Source organism: Bombus pyrosoma, linkage group LG1 (genome assembly GCF_014825855.1).
Source record: "Bombus pyrosoma isolate SC7728 linkage group LG1, ASM1482585v1, whole genome shotgun sequence".
NCBI classification, from domain to species: Eukaryota; Metazoa; Arthropoda; class Insecta; order Hymenoptera; family Apidae; genus Bombus; species Bombus pyrosoma.
In genome coordinates, this window is record NC_057770.1 from 15,375,164 (window position 1) to 15,392,935 (window position 17,772).

At 35.7% G+C, this 17,772-nt stretch overlaps 2 protein-coding genes across 18 annotated transcripts in view; one reads left to right on the forward strand and one right to left on the reverse strand.

Moving 5' to 3' along the window:
- Positions 1–702: 702 nt before the first annotated feature.
- Positions 703–12,750, reverse strand: LOC122570958 (synaptic vesicle 2-related protein-like). Its single transcript, XM_043734027.1, has 14 exons — positions 12,068–12,750; positions 11,871–11,994; positions 6,057–8,372; positions 5,759–5,976; positions 5,441–5,659; positions 4,986–5,148; positions 4,628–4,749; positions 4,292–4,536; positions 3,836–3,978; positions 3,250–3,418; positions 3,033–3,147; positions 2,543–2,702; positions 2,306–2,433; positions 703–2,237 (listed from the first exon to the last, which is right to left on the reverse strand). The coding sequence occupies exons 4-14, from the start codon at positions 5,823–5,825 to the stop codon at positions 2,188–2,190; spliced, it is 1,581 nt and encodes a 526-aa protein (XP_043589962.1). The 5' UTR covers positions 5,826–5,976; positions 6,057–8,372; positions 11,871–11,994; positions 12,068–12,750; the 3' UTR covers positions 703–2,187.
- Positions 12,751–12,865: 115 nt separating this feature from the next.
- LOC122570868 (phosphatidylinositol 4-phosphate 5-kinase type-1 alpha-like) overlaps positions 12,866–17,772 on the forward strand; it is a 40,028-nt gene continuing 35,121 nt past the window's right edge. For 5 of the 17 annotated variants that reach the window (XM_043733767.1, XM_043733868.1, XM_043733811.1 and 2 more), the window contains exons 1-7: positions 12,933–13,356; positions 14,315–14,349; positions 16,179–16,307; positions 16,589–16,837; positions 17,008–17,160; positions 17,239–17,403; positions 17,484–17,699. In XM_043733767.1, coding sequence (XP_043589702.1) covers positions 13,245–13,356; positions 14,315–14,349; positions 16,179–16,307; positions 16,589–16,837; positions 17,008–17,160; positions 17,239–17,403; positions 17,484–17,699 — 1,059 coding nt within the window. In that variant the 5' untranslated portion in view covers positions 12,933–13,244. Of the gene's footprint in view, positions 13,357–14,314; positions 14,350–16,178; positions 16,308–16,588; positions 16,838–16,975; positions 17,161–17,238; positions 17,404–17,483; positions 17,700–17,772 lie in introns of those variants that run through there. The other 12 variants (XM_043733839.1, XM_043733783.1, XM_043733820.1 and 9 more) reach the window with 8 other exon arrangements.

The following is a 17,772-nucleotide window of genomic DNA, read 5'->3' on the forward strand; positions in this document are numbered from 1 at the left end:
CAATTAAACAGTAAAAAAAAAATTTATGAAGCATTCGATAGTTGTTTACATTCATTTATTATATTATCGATTATTTCGAAACATTCATTATGCAACAACCTAATAGTTACTTGCACATACATAAGTAGTAGGTTCTGTTAAAATAATTGAAAGTCAAATGTTATCAGTATCTTATCATGTTATAATCTATAAAGATTATTCCGAAGTCAAAGTAGAAATTTAAGAAAAATTCTTTGGTAAATGACGAGAGATAGCCATGCTATGTACAAGAGTTTTTCCATGTTGTAACAATATGAAGCTCTTAGTGGATGAACACACCAGAGAGAAAAACGCAAAAGCTACGCCAACACGTTTTTCCTCCGACACGTGCGTACGTCTGCGCTCTTCCGTTCCGCAATTTATTCGGAATGCTGTCTTAGGCGCCACCTTGGGTGCTTCTTACGCGAAACGCCAACGAAACGTATACTGCGCGAGTCAACTGCACATTCTACCCTAGCAATTTCTTTCTTCGTGGTATTATTGTGTAATACCATTTAAAGTCTTACATTCGTTACTTTAGGACAAAGAAAGTAAAGTATGCGGTTCAAGTGAACGCATAGCTGTAAACAAGTTCCCTGAGCCTCATTGTGCTTTATTTAAAAGATAATATTGAGAATCAGTAGCGCAAGAGGCACAGTATTTGCTCAAGTAAAACAAGATTAATTTCTTTTTACGAGTAGCATTTATTGCCATTCGTATCCCGTTAGTTCTATTAAATTTAATCTTGTTATCCTATAAAATATTCTTTTTATTTTATGATACAAGGATCGTAATTGTAACGTCTTAATTAAACTAATAAACACAAATAAGTGTATATTACATAAGTGTATAATATAAAATTCTCTAGTAATTCTTGTGATCAAACTAATGATACAACTCATGCATTAACATAGATATAACTTCTTAAGCATTTCTGGCAAATTAGATTGTTCAGAAATACGCTAAATACGTATAATCCTACACAAAAATATATAAAATATCCAAAATACAGTATTTATTATAACATCTATTGAAACAAATCTTCTCTTACATTCTATTTCTTTAATTGTAACAAAATTCTTCACAAAAATGTAATCCTACACTACCATCTGCAATCTATTAGTAAAAGTAAAATATATGTATGAGATTTGAATGCACCAGTTTACTGGTAGATTATCGTTTAAGTAAACTGAAGAAACAAAAACCAAAATCAAATATCAAGCATCATCGCTGCATCTCGTGACAAAATAAAACGTCACGTTGCAATCAATTCGATACCTTGACTTTCTCCCATTCTTCCATTGTAATACGCGCGGTAAGTTTTATGGACACGCGTAATTACTCGATCAACGTGGCTAGCGCGAAGGTGTCGAGATTCCGGGCGCGCGATAAAGCCGCGTCCACACGAAACGCCGGCTGAACGGAGCCGTTGTACGCGGGGGATCGAGAAGAACGAGCATGTGGGTGAAGGCTGCAGTAGCGTGGAGGGCTCTCCAGGATGTGTCGAAAGTGAAACCCAAGGCCCCCGTAGCAGCGTCGTGTTCACGCTGGGCGAGGAACGCCGCGTTCGTCCTCGACGCGCTCGATCATTGTTTTAAACTGAGATCGATCTTCTCCTGAAAATGTGACCGTGAAGAGTGTCCAACTGGAAACATCCCACCCTTTCATTGTCTAACAAACATCGTTTTCGTTGTTTTTGCCTGTATTCGCCTTCGAACGCCTGCTTCCTTGCTTCGATAGATTCTTCTTTCTATTATCCTCTTATTTTGTACGTTTCGTCTTATTGATATCATTCATTTATCTATTTATGCCTTTCTTCAATTATCTGATATTTTTATCTCCTTATTTTTTAAATATTCAAAGTTATTGAATTTTCCTACATTGTTGATCCTCCTAAAATTTGTTTATTCTTAATGTGAATATTATAGTCATCAGAGTCTTAAGAAACGTATCGTGCTTCGCTTTGGAAATTTTGATCATGTTAGAATGATTCAAGGATGAGTATACGTGTAATTCCTTGGTTTAGTGTTGGAGAACGAGGTCTGTAGGCTATCTGCGATGCGATCTATTATTCGTAGTTAGAGTATGTGTGTGTACATAAAAACTTCTCTATTGGCAAGTTCTTTGAGAGAAGCTTAAATATCGTAACACAATCTTACATATTTCTTATTATTTAGCTTTCTTGGTCGACGGAAGAAAACACGTTAGAATGGAGCAAACTACAATAAAGAAGAGTTATAGTACTTTGAAAAAGAAACACGTTCGACAGCGGCAGAGGGCAACTTACGTAATATCAAGCACGCCAACTGGATCATGGGTGTCAAGCATCCTTGAGCCAGTAAAATTGGGAAGAGAAGGTTCCCAACCACCGACCCTATTCTTCCGACTGACATCACCAGACTCACTGCGATCGCTCTAATTTTAATGGAAGATTTTTATTTAATTTTAAATTCTGAATTTTATGTTCCTATGGTGATACCTTAGTTAATATTATTATTTAATTGATACTATTGTTATATTTAACCTTAGAGAAGTTGGAAACATGATGACGGTTGCAGCAACAATTATATTTAGGGTAGTGTTTGTCAATCCAATGAACAAACTCGTCAGAATTAGTGTTAATAATGTGTCAGACGACCAGTTCAGACAAATTATACATATGAATGCTACTCCGTAAGAAATATCTGTAATCATACGTTAATACTATCAATTAAGCGCGTAACGTGTAAACATAATACAATAGCGTATAATACACTGATTACCAGAATGCTGATTATTGGGATTGTATAATGTACAGTGATAAATTTGAGGATGATCCCTTGTAAGAAAGATCGTAAAAAAGAACCGAAACTGGGAAAACTTCTTGTTTCTGATTAATATCAATATTTACAAAATAGCTCAAAATGAATGATCTTTCGTACAAAAGCGAAATTATTCAGCGTGTGTCGTAAACAGTTCGGATAATCGAGATTTGACTATAATTAGACTATCAAATTTTCATTATAGATACTTACACAGTAAGATTTTGTATTTCAAAATATTCAGTAGAAAGCTACTCAATAAAATAAGAATACCTCCAAAGGCAGTTACAACGATCGTATTCACATAAACAGACTTGCTCACGACAATCTAGAAAATTCAAAGAATATTATGTAATCAGAGAAAGACAAGGAGAGATAAAATTTACTGAGAGGGATGATGAACAAATGTTTGCTAAGTAGGCTGCCCCACGTTTGTACAGTTCTCTTCAATGGCTGCGGAAGTTTCGTCTGCGACAGAGAAGAAGTCCAAGATCTCACAAAACGTCGATTTATGTTCTTCTGTTAGATTGTGATTCACTGGATCGAAGTTTTCTAGTATCGTGAAAAGTTGAGGTTGCCACATACGAATCGTGTTGGTTCTGTGAAATGGAAAACGTAAAAAAATTTATTTAATATCAATTTGTATTCCCTCCTTCCTTGGAATGTCGTTCTTTGATAAGATTGTTTCCTCACTGACGTTTCGTGGATTTTTTTACAATTACTGTTTTCATATCAGTCTTGATAAACGACACCTCTCGATTTCTTGTCGTTTACGTCTTTTACTGAGCACAGCAACGCGACGTCAGTATTTATAGATAAAGCAAATAAGGCCGTTCGTCACAAACATCGTCATTCTGACAAAATGAGTCGATTAAAAATTTCATTCTACTAATTACATTTTAACAACGACCCATTTGCAAAGTTCCTTGTAACACTATTACCAATCACGGTAATTGTGTTTACTCCAAAGTTAATGTAATATTAATTCGGCCAAAACATTAAGAAGAATTACTCACGTGTACATCGAACCAAATTGCATGGCTGTGACCAAGAGAATTCGATTTAAATGTGGAGTAAAGAAAATTGCCTTCTTCTCTATTTTTCCATCGTAATCGTTATCATCTCCTTCTTTAGGAAGTTCATTTTCTAAATATTGTATCTTAAACAGAGAAGATTGACTCTGTTGATAAAATCTTTTGTTAAAAAATGTATATTATTTAATCCAAATATGTCTATAGTATTTCTAAAAAGATGATTGTAAGGTTTTTTGCAGCACTGTTCACACTGATATTCTTGGGATGAATGGTCATTTCTAGAAACTAGCTAATACCGGTACACAAATTTCATTAATATATTTATTTTAGATATCAAATAAAGAAAAATGTAATAATATTTCGTAGAACATCACAAAAGATTCGGACATACGTGGGTTAAATTATTTAAAAGCTGAATAGATTATTGAAACTTCTCACCGGATATTCTTCCGCGGATTTTCCCGTGTTGATGCTATAAATCATCTTGAAAACTTTCAACGCATCCTCCGTATGACCCTGTGACATGAGAAACTTTGGACTTTCCGGAAACAGGGAGAGACAAATAACGCCGATCAATATTGGTATTCCACAGACGGAAAGAAAAAGTCTCCAGGAATTGTAGACAAACGCACCGTCCCACAGGACGATGGACCAGCGTTGTGGAATGATGATGAACGCCAGCACTACAAGATTTAGTGATTTGACACATAAACAAGCTTTATCATATAACATATAAACAAGTTTTATCTTGATGTCAAGTCACATATACCAGACCTGCGCTTACGATATTTCCAGATGTAATGGCAAAACCGACGATCAATGAAATTCTTCCTCTTTCTTTCTTTCCATAAAATTCGGAAGTGTAGGCCACGATGGAAGCATGGGGGCCGCTTATTCTAACGTAAAATAACTATTACACTGTGCGTATTCATGCATTTGCGCGAAACTTAAACGTAAAAAGCAATTTAAATATTAAAAGAAATTACTTTATAATATTTTATAAATGAAACAAGTGTTTATTCAAGTTGTAATTAAAATTTCACCTTGCATTGTTATCCGTAATCCAGTAATTAGTTTTAATAACTCGAATTGACAATTAAAGGTTCAAATAATTTCTCTGTTATAAACTCACATGAAACCACTAAGGAATTTGAAAGATACAAGCATCCAAAAATTCTGTGAAAATCCTGACAGGAAGTTACAAATACTATCAGCTATATAGCCATAAAGAAAAACGGCTCTCCTGCCCTTAGCATCCGCTATGTAACCCCATAGAAAACCACTAGAAATCATTCCTAAAAGTTTCAAATAAATGCCTTTAACATATATTCTTATGGACACTAAGATTTTAGATTTAGCGTACTAGTTGGCCCTGTTCGAGCAGAAGTAGAATAAGAACAGTCTATGGCGACCAATAATATTGATTTAATCAAGTAACTAGTCGCTCGCATGATTGACGTTAACTACATACTTATGCAGTATGTAAAATAATGTTAATCATGGTATCTACTTGTGCAAAGAAATATATCAAGGAATGGACTTGCGATCATCGCAACAAAATCTTTTTGAGAGAATTACGATACAAACCTAGGAATACGATGGCATTTAGCACACCCTTCTGAAAGAATGTCATTTGCAAATCGCATTCTGCAGAGGGAAGAATCATCGCGACACTGGAACTGTCGATGCTGGTTGCCCATGATACTGGAATAATCGCCAGTAGGAGAAGATATTGAAATTTTCCATAACCAGCTGCGGCAATGGCTGTCTCGAAATTCGCAGATTTCTTCTTTTGACTCGCATCATCTGTTCGACGTACATTAGACAAAATGTTTTTTAAGAAGCATCTGTTCGAACGATAGAACACTACGATTAGATAAACTGTTCTCCACGAGGAAAACTTACTTGAATCTTTTCTATGCCCTTCGGTAAGCTTCTCAGGAACAGCAATGATGCTAATTCTATGTGGCATTTTTATAATTTTCCACGCCGGTCCTAATTCTTATTTGTACTAGATGATTTCTACTATGGACGTTTCTCTCTGAATCTTGCATCTATCAGTGTATACGTTTTTCTATGTCACTTTGTCGGAGAAATGTGTCGGAGACAGCAACACGCGTCTCCTAAAACGGCTTAAATTAAACGAACTGATGAAAACCATATAGAGTGTTGCCGTAACACGTGCACTGGCTCAGATACTCACAAACAGTTTTATCTTTTATGTAAATAACCGTCAGCAGTTCATCACTGGTGTTGCATATCGATCAACTAAAGAATAATAAATGTTATAAAAGAAATCGGCGGTTGGATCTATCTCAGCATATTAACGTTCGTTAATTATTTTTCTCCATCTCTTTTTAATTAAAGTTAATTTGATATACGTACAGAATTGCAGGTTGACAATTAAATATTTATATTACTAATTGAGTATATTTTTACATTATTTTTACGAAATATACATAAAGTGGAGATAACTTCTGAACATTTATTTAAATTATAATATAAGCCAGCATCGCGCAGCTCACGAGGCTTTAATTATACAATTATCTTTTTGCTCTTGCACGACAAGTTATTAGGGCAACGCCCATCGGGTTTAAACAGACGATTTTATCGATTAAATTATTCTTTTCCGTTCTTTGAATTTGCCGTTGGAAAAGAGAGCAAAAATAATATAAAGAAATATCAAATATTTGTAATTCTTATTATTTTCCTATTAATTGAAAGAACAATGTTCTTGCTAACATTAAAAAAGAACACGTTACATTTTCTACGCCACCTTGAAAAAGATGATTTCAACGACCTTTCTCGCTTATCGGAGATCATTTTACGAAACATATCTAACGATTGTGTCATATAGTGATACAGTAAATCATAGAACATATCGTATGACAATAAAAACATGTTTAACTACGTCGCGTTCGTTCAGATAAGTTTTCCTTTCACATGGAATAGAAACGCATGGAATTTTTGAATGTATCAATCAAGCTGTTCAAGCAACAGCTCAAACAGGTCTATAAATTAAATACTATAGAGAAGTGGTGATGTTATAAACGCTGTTTCTTACGATTTACGATTTACGTCATCTTCCTGCGATGATTCTTCTTATAAAAGTTTCAATTGAATATTGATCGTGGGCTTATGTAATGTAATTCTAAGAGGCTCAATTGTATCATAATCAAGGCAGGGGAAAAAATCGCATATTTTCCGAAATCAATTTCCTCGAAGCAAGAGGAACAGAGCAGGAAAACGAGAAGAACGCTTTGTTCGCCGTAATTAGCAATGCAGTTAGTTAACTTCGCGTTAACGATCAACAAATTGGTGGCCATTCCTTTTAACTCGTGGTAGCTTACACGCTTCGCGTACTTTGACAGCAGCTTTTGTTCCTTTGTCTTGCGGCCGATACAGGAAATATCATGTCCACCCTGACCTTACGTCCGCGATACCAGCCAGATACCCGTTGAAAACGACCGAAACTCCTGCGAACCTAACGGCCATTGTCTTCATGGGAATCTCGATTGGCGATGGTCAAAGAATCCAAGTACTCGTAAAAATTCCATCGTTTCATAGATTTATTGTCAAATTTCTACTCCTTCCTTTCCTTCGTTTCTTAAAACAATTACTTCCTGTTGGATACTAGATGCTCCTCTGATAGCCGTTTTGATTAAACGACTCGCAACAAAAACGGCCCTTGTCCATGTTTGCCTTTTTCTCAGGAAATTGAAAGAATACTGACATCTTTAATCGTTAATTAATACTTACATTTTGTATTCTTAACATAATATTCACCGTATTATACAACTACATTATAAAACCTCGATAGAACTGTTTAACTTTGATTTGACAATAAATAAAGACAAAATATTTTTCATAATCCATATATGCTAGGTGCATTATTGCCTAAAAAAGAAAACAAAACTTTGCAAGTCTCTCAATTGTCAAGCATTATCCAAATCTAAAATAAAATATATATTTTCACTTTTTCTCCTTAATATGAAGTCTAATTAGTTTCGAAACGGCAAGTCTTACCAATATCTATTTACCTGGTTTATGCGAGTTCGCATTCTAGGAATCATCGCCTGTAAACATGAAATCTGATAGGCGGTTAATGAAATTCACCTTTAGCTCTTCGTTACCGTGATCATCGACTCGACAGAATGCCTCTGCCAAGCATATTATATTAATACGCTATTTTATACTCGCAGCATAATTATCTATTACCTCTTTGATCTTTATTCAAACACCATTACATACCAATATACCTTATACATCAGGAGTAAAATATCAAATATAAATACTACCAATACATTCTACGTGTAACAATCAGAAACAAAATCATTTGATTTTATCTTCCATGTGAACTCTGATCAACTTTCGCAAAACCATTAGTATTATTCGAATCCGTGGCAGAAAGACACTTGTCGGACGAAAGCTGTTGTTGGTTCTTCATCCGTTGCTTGTTGTAGTCATGGCTGGCTTCTCTCGCCTGTCGATATTCCAACGAGCTCATGTACTCCGTCACCTTGATCGCGAAAGAGGGAAAAGAGTTACAAGGTCAGGCCGTATCGTAAGAACACAAAGCTCGTCTCACCGAACTAATTAAAGTTTCCTGTTTTTAAGGCTCGTCCGAATCGACGTTGCGTGACAAATGGCCTGGTTTTAGGCTGTTCGAACGATTTCTGAACCATGCGACGCGAGAAACGAGGGCTCCGTCGTTGTTCATACACACAGCGCATAACATTGCAATACATACGCATTTGCACGTCTATGGTTGACCCTTTTACCGGAGTAGGGTCATTGTTGATTAGATATCGACAGCTTAATAATCGAGCTGATTGATCTCGTAACACTAGTACGGTCAATCAGCACGGAATATGCAGCTTAATGCGAAATAGCAAGAACACGTTTGATCGAGAACACATGGGAAACGATACGTTCTTTCCTCCTTTTCTCCTTTACCGTTCCTTTCCTTTTCGTGGGTACTGTCTGTGTTATACAGGATGTTTCAGAAAATCGATGCCGAATTTCAAAAGTATATAGTTCTGATTATAACAGAGAAAAGTCTTAATAAGCTTTGGTTCAAACATCATTAGTTTCGTTAAGTATGTATAAGACTTCTTCAACTGCGAGATTGTAAAAGCATAAGAAACTTCATCGCACGTTTATCGTACGTAAATCATTAGATTAAGCGTAATAAACACATCATTATTATATAATTGTACTGATATCGCTTATTGTTGGTAACAGTAATAAAATAATAACGCTCCTCACTTTGGTATTATAGCATTCGCGCGCTTATATTTCACAGTTATATCATAATATTACTTTTACGTTATTTAGTTAATTGCAATGAGAAAACATGCTGATACGACTGTTACAGTGAATGGATATCATATGGAACATCGAACATACGGTAGCTCATGAAATTATTTGTATTATGCGTGTTACATAAAATACTTTAAAATTTCCTTGTAATTGAATATCTCTGTACCTTCTACATACATTTTCAGATCAACGTCAAATTTTGTCAACATAATCATGATAGTCACATCTCGTTATACTGCCAATGAAATTTGAAAATATTTTATGTAATACGTACGATATACGTATGTAGAAGTTTTCTATAATTTTTCATAGTATTTTCGTGAGTCACTGTATGCTATAGACAGAGATAAATAATGCGAATTTCGCCGATGAAAACGCCGTATAAATTCCTCATTGGACGCATACTTATTCAATTTTACTATATACGTACTCCTAAAGTTTGAAGCTAACTTTCAGAAACATCCTGTATGGATAACTATTGCGGATCTACGCGCGTACCTATACGAACATTATCGCGTTTTTCGGTTTAATTCGCATACTTGCCGTTTAACCGCGATAGATTTTCATCTACTGTTTGCGATCTCTCCGGCATCGAGGCTAGCGGGATTCGTAGCGGTAAAGGACGATTAATATAGGCAGAAATCGTACGCCGTGATAATTGGTTTTTATCCAGAGGAAACTCGGCCAGATACGGGAAGAACGATAATACGTTACGTAATCGACGAGAAGATTGATATCGAAGAGAGTAGCGCATTTTCCCGGCGATAAAGTGAAAAACTAATCGATCCACGCCTCCGGCTGATCACCAGACATCGTGTTATCTTATAAAGTCGTTAAATCAGGTCAACGATATACCTGTTCGAATTCTAAGAACGACTAATTGCCTTATATCGAGAGTAACTACCGTCACGTGTCTCTTCAGTATACTAACTTCTGTTTCTTAAAGCCAAATCGATCGAAAAATTCGTGGAATAAATCCAACACCTCCGTTTCCTGTTGTTAATTAAATATCGAACCGTTGTTTGGCCACGTTATATGTATATATTACTGCTAAAAAGTATTGGGATACTTAGTTATTTTTGATAAGATATATTTTAATTAGAAAATTAAAGATAAATCGAAATGATTTTAGTCTTTAGCTAAGTATAATAATATACCGTAACGCGATTAAATTGGTTTCCAAAACCAACTATTTGGTCAAAACTATTTTGTAAATCTTTACGAACTAGTTTGTTACTCGTGCACTCCTTATGTTTAAATCCCGCAATTTCTGTAATTAAAAATCAAATCAAAAAGAGTCATATAAGCTGATATAAAAATTTCGATTAATGACATAAACATTAATGTCTAAATGGTAAATGTGTTTAGTAATATACATAATAAATTGTAAAATATATTACACTTACGATAAATATCTTGTTATTTCTATAGAAATATTCAGATTTGTTTTCCTAATTCAATCAATATAGTCATGACAGTACTCATGAAATTTCAAAACGTTGAATATACGATATATTCATAAAAGTTTTCTATAGTGAATGTTCAAGTATATAAATTCACAAGTCGCTATACGCTATCGTAACGCGCATTGTGAGAGTATGTATTATTAATTGTCGTATCACGGGAGCGCTATATAAATCGCGGTTCAAATACGTACAACGCATCGCGTGATATAAACATCTGATATCTGAACTTGGATCAGCGATGCAACCACGCTGGGGCGTGTTAGATTTTCCACACGCGAATACCAAAGAAGTACGTGAATCAGAGATAAATACCGAGGAAACACACCGAACCGAATCAAGAAAGTTTCGTCGAACGGTATGATAATTAATTGTGCATTGCCCGCTATAAATCTCGTCCATCTGGCCGAGCCTTAAACGAAACTTCTATGTAAAACACTTCACACGATCAATGCGCTCCCTAATGAGCGGATTGGACACGATGAATTAATGACGTCAGGTACTAGCTAGTCATTCCGATAATTCGAGTTGCCAACAATTAAATCGAACGATGATTCATAACTTGGTTACACTTGCATGGCATGTTTTATTCTTCCCCTATTGCACTTTCCTTCTGGGACTAATGTTTACATCTTTATTATTATTAGGAACTAATTAATCAATTATAGGTGAGTGGTGATTGCATTATGGGAAATAAAAAAAAAAAATGCAATCCCTGATCACCGAATTGAAAGTTTCTATATTTCTCACCTTTTTAATCGAATTGAAATTTGCATGAGCAAATTTTAATAGCTAAATTTATTAATTACTGTGATTTTTTATATACACATACATGTTGATAATTTATTTCCTTTCCTTACCTTCATTATAGCTCATACTCTTTACAGCATGCTCCATGTATATTGTCGTGTTATATATTTTATATTCTTATTGTTTTGCTAAATATGTTGGTCAACGATGAATAAATAATATAACTATGCTCCAGAAATTGTCAACGGCATTCAAGTCAGATGAATTGCCTGACCTGGGAATACTAGAATATTTTTTGACATGGTGTAATTATAAATTAAATAAAATGAAATATTCGTAGATACGTAGCAATAATTTGGACAATCGAAAACAATTTGTGTGAGTGTGTATATATAAGACATATTACAGTTAGAAAAGTGCATATGGTTCTAATTCGATGACCAGGGACTGTAATTTTATAGGATTCGAAATGATATGGTTACCTCTTTTTCGTATTTCATGTGACCCTTCAATATTCCATATGAAATCATACCAATGATGGTCAAGAGGATCATTCGTTGTATTTGAATCTTGTTGGAAGACCACTTAAATGTAACCATGATATTACTGGAATTTATAAGAATGATACCCAGTATATAAAAATGTGTGCAGTTTATTTACAAAAAACTAAAGTTCTTACTTTTATAAACATTGCTGTGTCTGATGTTAACAATCAATGCTAGTTAAAGAAATGAGAAATCGCTTTCACGGCAACTGAGAATTTACCTCTTCATCGCGTGACCAAATACAAATCGCAATCAATTTCAAGATCGATATCGTTACCATCTATCGCTATATTCAGTGTTATTAATTTAGAAGCACAAATATAGAGACTTTCTATTTGTAAATAGAAATGAAAATAGAATGTTGTGTGGTTTCCAAATCGCAACATAAAATATAAAAAAATTATGGTTCATTATATATCGATCTAAATTGCGTGTCATGCATGATGCTGCATATAATGTAATGTAATTTTAATCTCGTACACGTAACGATTTTATCCTAATTCTAGTGTCGTTTAATGCCACACGTGTTCATTGATGGAAGACATGTAGATACAGATTTTCACCTTTACTTGCACAACATTAGACTTATTGTTTGTCATTAATTACTTATATTTATTTTTTATTTTATCTCTCATGAGACAATCTCTATTTGTAGCTCGATATGATCATCGAATCGCATTCAAGATTTTTCACTGAAATAACACTTCTTCGAACGGCGGAAGATCTACCGTAGGTAAATGTCTAAAACGAGAACATGTTATAAATAGAATTTTTATTCTTAGCAATCATTCGCTAATTTATTCACTTTATTTTTCTCAACTTGCCAAATTGATAACACTTTACATACATACATATACGAAGATATGTAAACTATAAGTCATTAAAACACACGCGATTACAATAGACATCTGGTACGTGTAGCTTGCAAGTATTTCCACTAGATGGCGATGAAATCTGGGCAAGATGGCGTCCGGTCAATAGACGAAGAGCAGAGGGAGGCCGGAGGCGCTCTCGAGGTTCGTGGGTGTTCTCAGCCCGGAGCTGGAGAGGCTTTGAGGCCGTTTATCATTGACATTTTTTTCTCCACCGTAGTGAAACGATCGACACGCGAGTGAAACGTAAAAATGTTTCGTGAGGGAGTGCGCGTTACATATATGTCGGCTTGAACGTGCCGTGTTTCTCGAACTCGAAAGATGCTGCCATGTAAAGCGACGACAGAGGAGGCGCCTTCGCGAAACTGTCAGGAAGATCGTCGTCGTCGTACGTGAGTCAGTGCGCTCGGTCGATTGAAAGAAGGCACGTACGTACAAAATGGCTTCAGGCGACAATGTGGACGTGATCGAAGTGGTCGAGACAAGCTTCTCTGTCCCGGCACAGGCCACGGAGGATCATCTTAGGCCGGAACAGTACGCGGACGAGGACAGTGAGTAGCCCTTTATCCACGTTAAAAGTCCTTTGTTAGTTCTCGGACAAGTGTCACGACTTAACCTATAAAAGCAACGCGATTTCAAACGCCCATAACAACGGGTATCGTTTCTCGCGGTGTGCGGGGCATTTGCGCCGCGAGACGTGACGAGATAGGCGTGATCGATCGATTTTACCCGATCGGATTTTCGTTTCGCTTCCGCATGCCCGCACTACGTTCCGTCCTTTGTTAAGTCGCCAACCGGACAACCCAGTATGTTCTTTCAGGGCTACACTGTGCTTAATCCAGTTCGCTATTTGACAGCTGATGGGTGTCACCAGTCGTACCGTATAGTGACACCGGGCTTCTAAAAATCATACTTATCTGTCAGACATACTTCTTCCAATTTTTTTTTTTGTGAATTATCCTTAAAACGCCTTAAAAGTACGACTAATTTTTCCTCCCGTTATCGCGTTACAAACACAAAGAAGACGACTACCGAATGAACTTTCACGAAAATAACATCGGTCCGAGTATGAATGAAAGTTGTACGTGAAAAACTGAGTTCTCAAACAGAAAAAAGTTGAATGAATCTACCTTGTGAAGCCTTGTACAGGGGCTGAAATTTAGTGGTAACGGGAGCAACGGTATCAAGACTTACATATGTCAATAGTGAATCCGCGTTGCAATCACCGTGTGCACGACTTTCGTTTTTGAACTCGGTTAACGTTCCACTTTCTCGCTTCTTTCCCGGAATACACGCGATTGACTCGGCTGGTCATTTTAAGCGTGCGATCTTTCTTTCTTTACATGCATGGTTCCTCCGATATTACTCACATTAGAAACGGGACTTTCGTTCGTTCCGACGCCAACGTAATATGTATACATATATATATATTACGGTGTGCACGTCGAGAGTCGACTGTTACGTGACCTTATTTCGTATAACAAACATGTTGTTTTCGATCTGTTACAGGTAAATCTACAGGGGATAAGGTGACAACATTTGAGGTAAGTAAAAAGCGCACAAATCTCGCCTTTTTTCGATTCGGTGTGCTACCCTTGAACAAATTTTTGTTTCACGCGCATTCCGTATATATTAACGTTGACACTTGCATGCTCTAACTCAGTATACGATGGACGAAAGCCGGAGATAAGTAATAAACACTTTTACGTAGGCATCGCTATCAAAATTCTCGTGGCAGCTTTCAACTTGGCGACTATCATCCTTACGTTCTAATCATTTATTTATTTATAAATTTAACAACGATTAAATTATTAAAAATACTTGTTTACAAATCATAGTGCAGCTCATATATACGAGATATGAAAATTTGCATCATATGAAAATAATATCGCGCGAAATCCTTCTACATATACTGCCCTCCTTAATTTTATATATCATTCTTTCATTTTTTAAGATACGAACCACACATTTGCTAAATCGACCAACTTCACAAAATAGAAAGTAAAGAATATTGATGAAGTTATATAAGATAAGCATCAATATTCTGCTACTAAAATTTCGAAGATTTCAAAAAGTCGAGTTAATCACTTTAACCTGTGAGTGGTTTATGCATATATATTGAAGTATGTGGAATTTCCTTATACCTCTAAAGTAAAATTATATTTAATTCATATAATTTAAAAGAGAAATGACACAAAAACAATAATAGATCAGTCTTCTGCAGTTTCGAAATGATAAATATAGGGCATTTTAAGTAAAGGGAACAATATTCATTTAAAATTGGTGTCATAATATAACAAGCAATAAATGTAATAGAACGTTATATAAAACAACGCGCTCCTTAATCATGTAACGCGCGTGCATGTTTAAACGCTTGAATCCCGTGCAATTTATTTTCAAGCAAAAAAAGAATCAGCGCCCGGTAACATAGTAACGTTCTCAAACACGGAACTACGCTTCACAGATGCAGGTGAACATTATGTAAGAAAAATACTCGCTATCTCTCTGCTGCTTCTATATTTTCACATGTTTATTTCATTTGAATCCACCAGTTCACTCAACATGTCAATTTTGCCGCGTCTCGTGTCATGTCTGAACAATCGATCGATACAGAACGCCTCGATTCTTTTCGATTATACAACCCATATAACCATTCATCATCTGTTTCATTCACGATCGACATTTCGATTGTCAAGATCGAGGATTCTATATTCGCGCCAGCACGTGTTAATCGATTTATCTTCGATGCGTATCGCGACTATAGTCGATAAACGAGACAGATACTCGCTGGTTCTCAGATCGATTAAATCGTTGTTTTATCGAGTATTATCATCTATTATAACGTTTGCCGAGATTTTCTGGGAAGAAACGCGCGGAAACGTTCCGACAATTGAAATCATTCATTCGAAATAGCCAGGTTTTCAGTAAGATGGCTGAATTCATCTTGCGATGAGTTGTATTATGTGTTCCACCGGTCTCTAGAGACAAGAATAGTTGTGTAATTATTCATTCGAATGACGCATGCCCGTGTATTTCTTCTTCGGTGCTTCTTCTCGTGCCTCGATGGACAGTGAACATTCGACGCGACATTGGAGCACGCTCCCATTTAACAAATTTAAAATAAAGAATCTTTAAGCGTTGAGATGTTATGGAGGGCAAAGTGAACGCGAGTAAAGTAATTTTCCTGCGCTATCTTGTTTTCGACATTAATTTCGTTCACTAATCTATTATTCACTAATTTTAGTATATTTTAGCATTTAGTTCCGTGACTAAATAGAGGCGAGTAAAATTTTTTTTCGTAACTTGTAGATTGGAGATGTATGTACAATGTTTGTAGTGTTAGAATAGAATGACGTGTCTTTTTTTTTTACAGAGTTCGGTAAATCAACATGGGACCACGGGGCCCAAGACCCCTGTGGGGGTGTCGAGGAACAAATCGGAGCGAGAGAGAAAGATCGGCCACAGGAGAGTTGGAGTGGGAGGTGAAATCACGTACAAAAAGGTATTTTGAAGAAGTACAGAAATATCGTGTTTTATCGTTCTGTAAATAATCTGATAAAATAAGGTAACAGGATAAATAGATAAAACCCATTAAACAACTTATTGTTAAAATGATAACAATTAGAAAAGAGGTAGATGCCAAGATTAATAATAATACATTACCTTGGAACATGAACTTGATGAATAACAACAAAAGTGAAAAATTATTATTAGTTTAAAAATACATTAAACTCAGGGTCAAATTAAACTAAATTTTATTACTGTGTTTCATTCACTGTGTAGATCCAAACGACACAAATCATGGGTTCCATCCAGCTAGGCATCCAGCATGCAGTCGGTGGTTTGGCTAGTAAACCAGAGCGTGATTTACTGATGCAAGATTTCATGACTGTAGAAACGACGAACTTCCCGAGCGAGGGATCCAATCACACTCCAGCTCATCATTTTTCGGAGTTTAAGTTCAAAAATTACGCACCTATTGCATTTCGTTACTTCCGGGATCTGTTTGGCATTCAACCGGATGACTTTTTGGTAAATATAAATTGGCCTACGTATATTTGTGTTATTTTCTTTTGTTATCGTAAACGAGTTAAAAAAGAATACAATAGATTTCAAATTTCATATGTTTCTGCCCGTAAACGGTTATCGTCTTATTTGTTTGCTAATTAGCGTACATCTAACGACACCATTTGAATATTCAGATGTCGATGTGTAGCGCTCCGTTACGCGAATTATCAAACCCCGGCGCTAGTGGAAGTATCTTTTACCTAACGGATGATGACGAGTTCATCATAAAGACTGTACAACACAAAGAAGGAGAATTTTTACAAACGCTTCTTCCAGGATATTATATGGTGAGTTCGAATATCTTTTTAAATATAATGTAGCTTTATATGAAAGATTATCATTGAAGAAACAATTTTTATTTGTAGAATCTAAATCAAAATCCAAGGACATTATTGCCAAAGTTCTTCGGATTATATTGCTATCGATGTAATAGTAAAAATGTTAGATTAGTCGCTATGAATAATCTTCTGCCCTCGTCGGTGAAATTGCATCAAAAGTATGACTTAAAAGGATCAACATACAAAAGAAAGGTTCATAACTTTGAAATATTTATATCGGCTTTGTGAACAGTTTTCCAACGAATTTAATGAAATATTCCTGTGATTTGTAGGCATCGAAATCAGAAAGATCTAAATCTTCTCCAACATACAAAGATTTAGATTTCATGGAACACCATCCAGAAGGGATTTTTTTGGAAGCCGATACGTATAGTGCCCTAGTTAAAACTATTCAAAGAGATTGTCGGGTGTTGGAAAGCTTTAAAATCATGGATTACTCTCTACTCGTTGGTCTTCATAACCTCGACCAGGCTGCAAGAGAAAAAGCGGTAGATATAATAGAAGTTATACGAAAATATTATTACTCGTTATCAAGGATATAAAGCACAATTTGTTCTATCA